Consider the following 14,199-nt stretch of genomic DNA (forward strand, 5'->3'; position numbering starts at 1 on the left):
AGGGATTGATCCAAGAAAAACAGTGCAGAACTCAACTAATATTCAAGAGAGATAACAAGGGCAAAAAAGATAGGTGTACCTAAACCTCAGGTGAGTTACAGAGAGGATAGGGAAGGAGACAGCAGTTTCTGTGTACCAGCTACCACAAAGGAGGCAATAATGGCTCCTGTGATGACACTTGAAAAAAAAATTGATCCCTGTTATCATATGTAAGGCTACTGTTCTTTCTACCAGTACATGCCTCCCACCCCATCTTCTCCCTAGGGGCCAAGGTGCAGAGAAAGGAGAAGAACTCTAGAAATTTCCAATTAGCACATTTAAGCGATGATAATGTAGCAGACCTGACCAGAGTACAATGCACTGTATGATTATGACGACAATCCTCATTTGCATTAGATAGAAAACCTCAGCTTTCAATGTGGAACCTGATCATAAAGGTGTGACTGTACACATCCTGCTTTGTGCATTACGATCATTCACCTGAACTTTTCAGTGTCAGAGTCCTGAGATGGTTACTGAAATGCACATGCATATTTTTGGAAAACGTGAAAGAGGGAGTAGAAAGCGGAGAATGATTGGGTTCGGCACATGCATGGGAATGTAACTAAAATAAATAATATTGAGCATGCGGTACTCAAGTACAGGGCTCAGCACATGGTAGCACAACCAGTGGATAACGGAGAGCATGTTTTTGGAAATATATCCATGTGATTTTTCTTTTGCCCTCTCTTGTGTGTATCTTCCCCATCCGTCCCACCAGAGGCAACCATTAGGGATGATTAGGAATGCTATAGCAAGAAGGAAAGGAGAGTGAGTCAATATTCATAATTTCATCTTCAGAGTAAGGGTTTTCATTTTTGTTTGTTTGTTTTCATTTGTGTGTGTGTGTGTGTGTGTGTGTGTGTGTGAGAGAGAGAGAGAGAGTTTGTAGCAGAACAATGATCTTAATAACTGGTCTTTGTGGAAAGATAAAGAGACTCTCTACAGTCATTTGTCAGGTCTCATTAACATTGAGAGGTAGGCTGTGGATACGGTTTCTTGTCCCTTCCACGTTGAGGCTTCTTACTGGAAAAGAGGATATGGCACAGAGTAAGGCCATCTACTCCTGACACCCTGAAGAACTGTGGGAAGAGAAGCAAAGGCAGAGCCCAGTGGTCAGATGGACATGCTTCCCCGTCTCAGACCGGCACTTTATGTTGCGTGTGGTCGAAACATTCAGTTGAGTGTGCGGGAGCCCAAGACACATTCACCAGATAGTACCCTGGAGAGGAGCAAGGGGAAGGAAAGTATTTATCCAAAAGAAGTCATTTAATCCAGAAGAGACTGACCACCACCTCGTTAACTAGCGAGTTCAAATTTTCTTACCCCTCATTAGGGTGGGTTCAAGGAAGCTTTGATTAGTTGAAGAAAAGAAACAGGCTACATGTATTGTACATTTGAGTGTGGGAATTTGAGATCCCTGTGACAGATGTTTTTAACAGTGACTGTTTCCTCTTCATTTCTGTATGTGTTTTTGATTCCTCTTCTTACACTTGGATCCACTTTCTTCGCAGTGTCCTCACCTCACTTCCTTCTCCTTGGTGCTCTATGCTTGGCCCCACCTGTCTCCTTCTCTTTTCTTTCTCAATCATTTTCTTCAGCAAGTTCTATTTACTTTTCTGAATACATTTTTTGTCACCGATCCTCTAAATGAGTATGTCTTTGGGTTTTCCTAAGTGCTCATCAAGTCTGTAGATTTCTGTGCCATCCAAAAAAGAGATGGAGAAGGAAGCAAGAAAGAGAATCTTGTGCTTTGGCTTTAATTCCAGAGGTCGAGGAACATCTGGAGATTTAATGGGAAAAGGTCTAACGATTACATTGTATGTCCTATTACTCTTGGTTATTGAATTTTCTTTTAAAATACCCTGACTAAAGTTTTACATTCATTCCCATTATATCTCTCACCGCGATTTTACTTTACAATTTTCTGGAGTCTTCACCTTTCAATTTCTACTACCGGGTACGTGCAACCGCATCCTACTCAATCTCTCTTGAAATCTGTCCTTTTCTTTCTAGGGATTTTGTTTTTCTGGAGTAGTCCTGGACCCTTGGACTCCTTTTAAGGCCATACACAGCTAAACCCTGCTTTGCCTTTGTCAAGTATGCCTTCCAATTGCATACAAGGTTGACTTTTAGGTTTTATCTTGTTACTAATGATACAGACTGTCGTGTTCCCTTAGCACTGTGTGAGAGCCCAAGAATAACAAAATGTTCAGGACAGGGGCTTGCTTTATAATCTATAAAATATCATGCCATGTGGATATTTTAGGTGAGGAGAAGTACTCTGAAGGAAGGGTCTCTGATAATTTTGTATTTTGAGGAAATCTGAGACAAGTGCACAGATACAAATCCAAACTCTTGGGGTGATCTCTTAACATTTTGGAGATGGAAGTCAATTCTAAATAGAAATCCATGGAAAGGCAGAGAGAGATAAATAGAAAAACAAAGAATAAGGTCTACATTGTGTGTACATCTAGGCTAGAGCATTGTATTAAATCACAAGTACTTTGAACTTTGCTCCCTATCATATTTTTGATATGGTGATACGCACTACTATGTATTATGAAGTAGACTGATAATTAAAGAGAGAAAATATCAGATAATAGGAGAGGGCACACACTTTGAGTTGCTTTTGGTCTTTTAACAATAAAGCTTCTAACGTTTTCCTTTTAGAAATTAGATGCAAAAGTCAATGCTTTGCTGCTCAGTGAAACCAGTCTTGTTAAAAAAAATAAGAAGAAAGAAAAGAGAAGCTGTTTCCAGGCAAAGAGCAGAGGACATGGGAATAACATCCTCTATTCAGCTCCATGCCCTCAAAAGCTCATTTGTAGAGCCGGGTAAACACACACCTTCCGCATTCTATTTTTGAAATTACATTGAGGCATATACAGACTGTTATCTGTAAAAGAAGCAACTTTTGAAACTTTAGTTGATGTAAAATGTTCCAAGATTTATGAACAGAGTAATTATTTTAAAAGTATATAAAAGCAGGCATAATTTACATGCATTACTCTAAAATTTGGTAATTATCAGTAAATGACAACTCTTCTATAGGAAGAGAGAACTGTCTCGTATTAGTTTTGCACATACTTTATACCTTTTAAATGGTTCTGACATCCACTCTTGTGTATTCTTTTCTTTTACTTTAAAAGCCGTAATGACTAATACTGATCTTCTGCCAGAATGTAAGTTTAAAAATGACTCCATCAAAAGCAAGAAATAGAATTCATATTTCTTAAGTAATCGTGCCTAGAAAACAATGTTCATTCATGCATTTAATGGCAACTCATAAGCTATTTTATTCCTTCTGATAATTTTCTTTTTTTCACTTATCAAAGTGTATTGAGCGGCTGACATGTGGAAGATGATAGGGAGAACACAAAGAAAAGAGAATGTTCTCCAGATTCTCAAAAAGCTGAAAGTCTAGGAGGGGAGGAAGAAAATGTATATTAATTATAATAAAATAAAGTGGTTTGCCTGTGAAATAAATACAAAGAAAATTCTTTAAGACTTCAGAAGAGAAAGGCACACCCTTCCTCGGTAATCTCAGAAGGGCTTTGTGTGGGGAACGGCGTGTGAGTGAGGTCTTAAAAGATGGCAGAAGTTGGGGACATGGAGGGAAGTAATTTTAGGCATTGGCAACAATGAGCAGAAAGCACGTAGGAAGCTGTGGGATGCTTGTCCTATCCGGGTGGAAGATAAGTGACAAGTCAGGTGGTAAAAGTTAGCTAGTTTCAGAGTGTGGAGTGCTTTGAATGCAGGATGGTAGAATTTGGATTTTCTCTACAGACAATGGAAAAATCATTGAAGGATTCTGAAGAGGGGGGAGATCTATTCTGATTTTTCTTTTGATGTTATTGATCTAAATGATGGAGGAGAAAGAAGAGGGGTGGAGAGAGTACTGGAGTTGGAGGCTATTGGAAGATTAGACCAAACAACGTGAGGTTTGGCTAAGGGCCATGTAACTGAATAGAAAGAAAGCAATGAATGTGAGTAAGTTGTTGAGGAAATAGCAGCGATATCAGTAATTACGCTAGTGAGCACTTGCTGAGCCTGTGGTAGGATGTAGGCTCTTTTTTAGGCACTGTTTTGTATTATCTCACTTAATCCTCACCTTTTGCAAAGGTGCTGCTGTTATTCCCCTGTTTTTTAAAAGAAGGGGAAACAGAGGCACAGAGAGGTGAAGTAATTTGCACAGTTCACACAGTCCATAAGAGAGAGGCAGGACTTAAAATTAAAAAAATCTCAACTCTGCCAACGACACTCTTAACCTATTCTATGGAATTGGAGAACCGGTGGGAGCGGTTTTCTGTTTTTGTTTTTTTTTTAAATGAACAAGTGAAGGGTTATGTAATCCACATGAACTGGGAAGTACGAGGGAGCAGTTTTGAATCTGGGTTTCTGCAGGAGTGATGCCATTTATGAAAACTAGGAGGTCTGGTGAAGCACAGGTTTAGTTCAAGGAGTGATGACGTGTCCCAGTTTTCACTCAAATTTGCATTCACATTTAAAGAATGGATTGACTTGTCAATGGTTATTATCTAGGATAGCTTACAGGATGAGTGGAGGCTAATGTCTACAAGAACATAGAAAAATGCTTTGAATTAATGTCAAGTTATCTACTATTAAGACTAATTGATTCTTTGATCAAAGCAATTTGTCCTGCTTTGAATGAAATCATTAATATTGAGGAGTATTTGAAAGTGCGCTTGAAGTTTTTACTAGTGTTTTTGAATTTTACTGGCCAATTTTTATAGCCAGTACTTTCAGTTGACATAGAGGTTGAAACTAACAAATGCTTGTTTTCACACTGAAGTTCTAGATAGAATTCTGATTCATAAATTCATAATTGTTCTCTTCTTATTAAGTTTGATTGCCCCCTGAATCTTTGGTGCCTACCACAGTCCGTGGTATACACTACACGTCTAATAAATGCTCCTTGATTTATAATAATAAAAGTGTTCAGTCTTCAACATATTTAATTTATATCATGCTTGACACTTGAGATATTTAAAAATAGCCTCTTTGTCAATCTGAATTGTATAGTTCTGGAATCAGTGAATTGTTTCAGAGATTTTCCCTTCCGAAGCTGTTTGATTTTTAGGGTTCAGTATAAAGCAAATTTCTGATATTTTTATTCTTCTTGAAGACAGGACAAGTTACAATGGCTATGGGGAAAATGAATGCTTTTTTCTTTTGAGGGAGGTGTGTGTTTTATACATTTCTGTAACCAAAGGCTATTGAAATGGAAACAAGCTTAATAAATAAGTAAAACATAATGTAAAATTTAGACCAGAGATACCAAAATGAATGGTAAGTTCCACAGCTGCAGAGTTTGCAGGTATTTGGTTGAATTCTGAAGTCAAATTATTTATTCAACTAAGACCAAGTCCTGCTAGGGGATGTCTAGTCTTAGGTTGCTGACTAGAATCACAATTAGAATAATATTTGCACTCAGAGCATTTAAGAAACCGTTTATTTATTCCCCATCCTTCTTCCCTCTCCTCACTCCCCACTTCTGGGCACGCTCTGACCACCATGCTTTGAAGCTTATTTTCTATTGGTAATAGATGGATAATCTCCCCCTGGGAATCTTCTCAGCACTGGAAACTTGGACCTAAAACTAAAGCCCACAGAATGAGTTTAAAAATGTAAAGGAGGCACAATTCTTTGACTTATTTTCCATGGTAATATTATTTTTCTGCTTTGACCAAGGCTTATATTGCATCCACAGCCTCCGTGTTTGTCCAGCTACATGTAATCAGTAAAACAATATCTTGGTTTAAATTGAAATTACCCAGCTTGTGCCTCAATCATGTCAGTTCTGTGGATGAGACTTGGATGACTGAGATGGTCTGGTTCTGACACAATGTCAAGGTCTGGACAAGTTGTTTAGTCTCTAGCTCATTATTCCCCTCGTTTGTGTTAACTAGACAGTTAGACCATCCTTTGTTTGCTTCATAGAGGGAAAATGATGTGAGTATTAATACAATTAAATACTTGGGTAAGGGGTAATGAACTGAGCTGACACTCCAACCTTGGGCATGCCGATACGTTCCAGAGTCCCTCTCCAGGGCAAGCAGTGCCTCTGCCCGTGTCCAGCTCCTGGGGGTACGCTTAGAAGCATGCACCCGGAGGTGTGACTTTGAAGAGCCTCTCTTCCTCCTATCATCCCCCATTCCCTCCTCCAACCTATTGCTTTAAAAGTCGCTTTAGTCTCCAGCAAAGATGTTCCCACTTCCTCCTCCCTAGCTTGTCCTTGCTCTCTTCAGGGGACTCTGTTCCTGTCTGTCTTCCATCACTCACAGTTCAGTATATTTCATCTTAAACATCTCTCATGAATACATATGTATGCATTTATTTTTCCATAAATCCTTTTGCTCTCTCCCTTTATTACCTAAGCAAAATCTCAGAACACTTTTCTATTTCCCTTATGAGAAACAAAGTTCCAGTCTTGACTAAGGAGTATGAGGACAAATAATGATGCCCTTCACTAAGGAAAAAAAAAGCTGGAACTTTTAAAGTTAAATTCAACTTATTAAGAACGGTGACATCCATCTCTAAAGTTCTCTGGACTGTTGGTTCTCTTCAGAAGTTCTGCAAGTTCATGGTTTTTAGAAATGTAAACTCATTTATCTGTTATCACAAGCAGTTGAAATAGACATAGAATGTTACAGTATTTAATTTTCCTGTTTTTAGTTACTAGCATGGCAAAAAACTGTGTGCTGTAAGTGTAAGATGTTAAGTTCCTACAGGCAAAGAGAGTAAAGGAGAGGGAATAAATGACTGTGGGAGAAGATTTGGGGGTGGGGATGGAGATCAGAAAAGTCATTACAGAGAAAGGGATGCCTGAGCTGGACTTTGTATTTGAATAAAAATTTTCAATGGCCGAAGCCAAAAAAAGACATTCTAAGCATAAGGCAAGGCTCAGAGGTGGGGCACCAATTGATGCATGTTGATGAACAGTAAACTGTCCCATGTCGTCAAAGCATAAATTGTTTGAGGATTCTGAGGCAAGGGTCAGATTCCAGAAAGAGAGGGAGGGAGGGAGGGAGGGCGGGAGGGAGGGAGGGAAAGAGAGAGAGACCACCATGTGTCTTGGTGTTTTCTACTTCAACCCCTGTACTCAAAATGAAGACAGTTTAAACCATCTCCTTCTAAAAGTGGAAAGATTCCAGGCTTTAGGAAATATTCTACCCTCACCATCACGCTGTTACGGTGAGAATGGCACAGAAACTTGATGTGAGGAGGAAATGCAGCCTCAGCAACAAGATGAGAGAAACAATAAGACAATTTGGAAAGTGAAGCAACTTGCCTTTGGGGTTTTAACATATGGCCCCATGCTGCGTATATGAACGATAATGGCTTTATGTCCATGTCAGAAAGTGTGAGCCCCTCATCTCCTTGAGGCTGGGGAGGCAGGGAAGGAAGAAGAGAAGGTAAACAGATAGCTTGTGGGGAGGTGTTGAAATAGAGCTTGGCCTCCTGGAAGGCAGGATGAAGGGACCAACAAAGCAGGGACAGTCTCCCTGGGAAGCAGCATGGCTGCTGAGATATATTCCACAAAGGGTGAGGCAGGGGTCCAGGGGCACATTAAGACTCAGTTAGCTCAACTTCATAACATCCAGAAAAATGTAGCTTTTAAGTGACTAAAAGTTACAGGGGTTTTGTTTTCTCTCTGTAGTATTGCTTTTTCAGGAATTAGACACCTGCTAGTATATAATATAAAGAATAATACACACATATCCCTACAGACATGCTAAATAACATCTGTTAAATTAAGTAGTTTTACCAAAAGCGTGATTTGAAACATGCATTTTAATCATTTAATATACTGAAACAAACCAGAGCAGTAGAAGTTGAAGTGTCACAGTTAAGTTTTCTGCCCAGGTGGGTTTTTCCATTTTTCTTGTACTCACATGAAATATGGGATGGCTTTAGCATTACCTCATTTTTTCTGACCAGGACCCATTTCCCTGGGCATCCATCTCCCAAATGCCACATAAACGTCAGTCTCATTGGTTTCCTTCTCTTTCCTAAGTATTCGTTGTTTACTAGAGACCAATACTGTTGTTTTTTTAATTCCTTCCAATCCTTGCCCAGAGCATTATTTTTTAATAATGTTCATTTTAGATCATCAGGCAACTTAAAAAAGGTTTCTGCATAAATGATTAAAAACAAGATTAGCCGAGTTTTGATTTCCTAGTCTTTTTCCACGAGAAAAAAAGAGAGGTACTTTTTGGTATTGCTTTTCCATCTAGGCCCCCATCTCTCACCAACAATGGCATGTCAGGATTCCATGCACAGGGCTAGCCAAAACTTCAAATGCATAAACACATGCTCACATTCGTTCTTCTAAAGCAAACCATCACTTTCCAAATATCTACCAACATATTCCCCTAAGGAAGAGTGCATCCTGTATTCTTAGTGTACGGAGTTATCGGAGTCCCATCCTCCACAGGGATCCTAGGTATGTTTGTGGCGTGGTACCCCCTGTTAAAAACACAGCGAAGTGCTCCTCAACTGTCCCAAACACAGCACATTCTTATAACATAACAAAGCTCCTATGAACCATCATTTCCAGATCTGTGAGTTGATTTTTCCTGATATCAACGGAGAAATTATTGTCATTTGTCAAAAGGGAAAACTGAGGCAAGGAAGTTTATCAACTTTCTCATGACATAAAAAACAACCAGGCCAAACTCAGTCCTGGGAAGATTTATACATGCTGTAGTTCCACAGTTGAAAATGAGAAAATATATTTTACTTTCCATAAAGCATTACAAAAAAGCAACCCAAGAAGAATATTCTCTCAGAGGTAACTGTCTTGTCAATAAGAAATTGCAGAGGCAGGATAGACACCCAATTTAAAGAGCACGCAATTTCATCCCCTCCCTATGGAGACTGAAACTTAGGAAATTTCACTTGTTGAAGCCACAGGGCAAACAAGTGACAAGCTAAGCCCAGATCCCAGGTTTCTTGATTGTCCGTCTGTTCATGCTCCTACTCCCACATCACTCTTAATTTTAAGATGCATTTCTATAATAGAGCAAACGTTCATTAACCACAGCCCTCGGGCCCTATGCTGCAGTTTGTCTTCCTTCCTTTTCCCATTTTTATTTCGTGGGCTCTCCAAGGAAGGGACTGAAAGTCATGAGACTTGGCCCTGGTACCTTTCACACCTCCCACAGCTGATTTACCTGGAAAGCTGTGGAGAGCATCTTCATTCTCCAGAATGCCTCTCTGTTTGGTCGCCTGCAGCTCACTTTTGGATTTCCAAACCAGCTTTACCATCCTGATCATCTCTGGCAAGTCCCAGGGCAGCGGCCCCTGCTGGCACACCGGCCGGCTGCCCAGGGAGGAGGGCAGCACACCTTCTGGGGCCGTCCACCTTCTGCCCAGCTCTGCCGAGTGGAAATAGCGCTCGAGCACAGGCATTCTGCCCTGGTCTCCAGAAGAGGAGGTCGCGCTGCTGCTGCGGCTGCTACCAGAGGGGAAATTCTTCCCAGGCAGGGGAAGGCGAACCCCCGGAAAATCCTCTCCAGCTTCGGAAAGGCAAGCCTCCTCCAGCCTGGCAAAGCCCTGTCCCTCCAGTCCCTCCACAAACACTGACGATGAGAGCGACTCACTTCCCAAGGTTTCTCACTGGTGAGAACGGTTCCTGTCCTCCTGCCTTAGAGAGAGAAAGCATTTTTTTTCCCCCTTCTCTCTCAGGCACTGACTTTGCAGCACTTAATTAATCCCAGGCTACAGCTGGAACGACAGCAGGGGGGAAAAAGGCCATGGAGGCTTTAGCCTTCGCTTTTTCTCTCTTCTGATTTATTTGTCCTCGAGTCTCTTTTGGTGCTTGTCAAAGTTTGTCAGGTGGCTTGTTTAGCCCTCAGGGACTTCAGGCAAAGATGTGGGGCGGCGCCCCTTTGCCAGCCTCCCAGGGGGTCCTCCAGAGACCAGTTACCTGAAGGTGTCAGGTAAGGAGTCACCCCTGTGGTGCAGGAAACCTAGACGCTTCCCTGGCTCCAGCCCTGCAAGCATCAAGGAGAAAACAGGAGAAGCTCGGCATCGCAGCTGCTTCTCTCCGGAAGGTCTGGCTGGGGGCCACCTTACCCTCTCACCACAGTGTGCGCTGGACTGGGGCTCTTCAGAAGGCTCTTGGGTTGGTCCTGGGCACCACGGTTCACACACTCCCCTCCTCCACACCCCTCCCCCTTCGCTGTCACTTGCTTTTCAGCAAACTTAACTGGGTTTTGGCCTATTAGTCAAATCCCTTTGTAACCTCAGCTGCCCTTCAGCTGGAAGGGAAATAACATTGAATCACATTCCAAAGCTAACTGTGAAAGAAGTGAATTGGGGAAGCATCAAGGTCCTCGTGCAAATGTGCGGTGCGGTTGCAGAGTCTGGACAAATAGCTGGGCATGGTTAAAAACTCATTTCAAAGGACTAGTAATTTCCTTTAATAATAATTTTAAACTAGATTTGTTGGGGGCATAAATGACAGTGAAAAGAAAGTGTTGAAGGTTCACTTTCCAGAGACAGAGCGCTGTGGACATAGTATTTTGGCCACAAACTGCTCCCCCCACCTGACAGTGGTTCAGTTGAGGACGATCGCGGGCCATGTGTCTTGGATCCTGAGGCTCAGAGCTGGAGATGCTTACCCTAGAAGTCAGAACCCGTGCAACAGAAAGGGATGGCCCCCGGAGCTAGTGTGCAAAGCCCTGGACACAAACAAAAGTGGGATGCTATTATATTTGGTACTTTTGCCAGCAAATTGGGTTTGTAGGAACAATTTGAACTTGTGCATTCACGTGAATAGCTCCTATTTTCTTGGGGAGGCCATTGTAACAATCCCATCTTTCTCTCCTTTTCATGTCTCCGTATTGCAAAGTGCATTATTTTGCTTGGCATTTTATTTTGCTGATGTACAATCTGTTGCTTCTGCTCTACATTCTTTTTGGGGCTGTTTTATCACACAATCATCTGATGTTTCTTTAGGGGAGAGCAGAGGGGACTTGGAGGAGAGGAGAAAGACCATTGTAGGGTGTGTATTATTTTCATCGCCCTTACCTCATACTTTAAAAGTTGAAACTAGCAAAGGCTACTGTAATTTTGTTGTTGTTGTTATTATTATTCCTCTAGACCCATGGTTAAGGAGTTTAGTTTTCCACACTGAATTAAGTGGCTTTTCTTTTTTCTGGATGGAAAAGTACACTGGCAAACCTACTGTCTTTCCTAATAGGCAAAGAAGGGTCAACATCCTTTAAGGATAAAAAACAACAATAAAAGACATTTAAGACACTGCTTCTTGTGAGTTTCATGATTAAAATATCGATCAAACAGCTCTTCCTATTAACAACCAGATATTCATAAACCCAACTAGGGAATAATCAATGATCCACTTATGAGAAAGATGTGCCTTTTTAAACTTCCCTCTTTATAAGGGATGAAGGGATTTAAGCCTCAGTCTGACAGTTCCACCACTTTTGACAGCCCTCCCAATTCTTATCTTACCCTTCCATCAGAATGGAGGCATTCAGGCTCTCTAGAATTGAGACACTTTTATTTAATAAGCACATGTAGGCTGTTGTACTCTATTAGCATATTTCCTGAATAATGTCTTATACTCACTCCTCAGTCACAAACTTCCTTGACATAACAACCGAAGAGTTTCCTAAGTGTTTGACTATTTTTATTTTTGTTCAGTTATTTTGCAATAGTACTTTGCATCAGGATATCCTGACCCTCAGAACAAAGGGGTTAAGAACAAAGAAAACAAGTATATGGTATAATATGTCACATACGCTAATGTATTAAGAATATAACTCTTCATTGCACATATTTCTTCAAGAACGGCTTTCTTAAAAAATCCAAGGATATGAGTTTCCACTGTATTTTCTATATTGTCTTACATATTTCCTCGTAAAAATATCTTAGAGAAGTTGCAAAACGTTGAATCACTGAACATGAATACTTCCTCATGGAAATGAATTAGGGCCAAGCAAATACCATCTTAAATTTTCATTCTCAAAGAGGAATCTCCTTCATCTGGATATTTGAAAATTAAAAATATTGCACAATTAAAACCAAAAATTCTCCCCAACATGGGATTATCGTCACTCCAGGGTAGAAGTGCAGAAATACCACAAGGAAGGTCATTCTCATGGTATTTCTGGCTCACATAGAAACAGGAAGTACAGGAAATCTTGCGAGAAAGCTTGGCTCAGGAGAATTTTGGCTCAACTGCAGGTTCAAGAGAGTGGGATAAACCGATGAGATGCTAGCACTTGTTGGACTAATATTGCTATCCCTCACAAGTTCTCTGAAAGGTGGCTTTGTTCCATTCTGTAGGCTGGCATCTCTTTTGTCTTAAAGACAGTTACTTTAGAAGAGCATGTCTGTAAACCTATGATTTTTCCCTTACTCAGTGAACATCATTCACCTATTATTATACTAGGGATGGGGAGAAGGGGCTGATGGGGAAGTTCTGTGCCCAGAGGACTCATGGAGCAAAGAGGTCTATGTGACTCTGTGACTTGTAAGATTCTTATAAGTCTTAATATTTGTAATTAATGTGCTACAAATAGGAAATTTAAAATGGACTTTCAAAATAATTGCATTTTTTTTCAGGCATTGTGAGTCAACCTAACATCCCGGTAAGAGGGAAATAGCGTAGTTCTCTTCTTGTGTGAAGGAAATGTAATGAGAACTAACAAAGTCAAAACCACTTGTTCCAATGGATACCTAATTCTATCAAAAATACTTTGCTGTGTGTTTGCAGCTATAAAGGAAAGAATTGATAACCACAATGCTGAAGTATATGACCAAGAAAAAAGATTTGAAGACATAATGTTTTAGAACGTGGATTATCTTGAAGAATTTCTAGTGTTCTGGGGGCTATGTAAAAATCTTGTGGACTTATGGCTAGGCAGATAAGCCCTTATTATATATGATTTTTAAAGGAAAATATTAACAATATTAAATATTTCTAATCATTTTAGAGAATGTACATTTTTTAAAAATGGAAACTTAGAAATACACATTCATTTCAATTTTAGATTATTTTGAGTCTAGCAATAGATTTTCACAAAACGTCATTTTAATTAATTAAAGTATTCTCACTCAGATATTTTGCAAGTATTTTAAATACTTATTTTTTTGCGGTACTAGGGCCTCTCACTGTTGTGGCCTCTCCCGTTGCGGAGCACAGGCTCCGGACGCGCAGGCCCAGCGGCCATGGCTCACGGGCCCAGCTGCTCTGCGGCACGTGGGATCTTCCCTGACCGGGGCACGAACCTGTGTCCCCTGCATCGGCAGGCGGACTCTCAACCACTGTGCCACCAGGGAAGCCCTTAAATGCTTATTAACTCTCATCCTGCTTCTATATTTAAAGAAAAATTTCAAACTATTGTGGGAGTTTATTCATTTTGTCCTGGCCTTTTCTCTCCATCAGTTCAAATACGGATGTGTAAACACACACACACACACACACATGACCACCCGAGGTTTCACAAATGCAATTCAAATGAAATTCAAAACGAGCAAGGGAGGAAAAACCGGTCTTTCAACTTTGTTTAATGTAGTCTAAGTAGAAGAAGCTCAAACAATTTACAGTGTCCTTCAGGAGAAATAGAAATGTAATAACTGTGGCCTTAACTAATCTCAAGGAATCATGCCAGCAAGCAAGGAAAAGGACTTGGTCTACAGACCGACCATAGAAGGCAGCACATATTTCCCTTGTCACATGGAAAGGGAGGAGAGTGGTGGGGCAAGATGAGGAAAGGCGAGGTGGGGGGAAGTAGAAGGGGGCTGAGCTGACAGATTCATAGTTTGATTTCACAACAGGTTTCTAAACTACAACCAATTATTCCCTTATTCACTCTGCAAATATGTATTAACAGCTAGAGCAACAGCAGAGGAGAGAACCTCTTGTACCAGCCCTTGGGTCCTTTCTCAGGCACTGGGACCTGTCTGGCCTCCCTCACCTCGATTCTGATTTTCACTGTGAGTTAGGTCTTCTATTACTTTTCTTTGGACATTTAAAGAGAGAAATCAGGGTTTGAGCTGGCATCAGATCTCTATCCTGGCTCTCAGATATCTAACTCATGCTGTTTACTGTCTCTGACAGTTAACCCACAACAAATGAGTCCAATAACACAAGGGTTGAGA

At 40.7% G+C, this 14,199-nt stretch overlaps 1 protein-coding gene across 2 annotated transcripts in view; it reads right to left on the reverse strand.

The window, feature by feature from the left end:
- The window catches only part of PDE7B (phosphodiesterase 7B), a 221,742-nt gene that overhangs the window by 139,701 nt on the left and 67,842 nt on the right, over positions 1–14,199 (reverse strand). The window contains exon 1 of one of the 2 annotated variants that reach the window (XM_060029922.1): positions 9,240–9,638. The exons of the other annotated variant lie outside the window; for it this stretch is intronic. Within the exon in view, the coding sequence (XP_059885905.1) occupies positions 9,240–9,477 (238 nt within the window). The 5' untranslated portion in view covers positions 9,478–9,638. Of the gene's footprint in view, positions 1–9,239; positions 9,639–14,199 lie in introns of those variants that run through there. 2 annotated transcript variants of the gene reach the window in all.

Source organism: Delphinus delphis, chromosome 14 (genome assembly GCF_949987515.2).
Source record: "Delphinus delphis chromosome 14, mDelDel1.2, whole genome shotgun sequence".
NCBI lineage: Eukaryota > Metazoa > Chordata > Mammalia > Artiodactyla > Delphinidae > Delphinus > Delphinus delphis.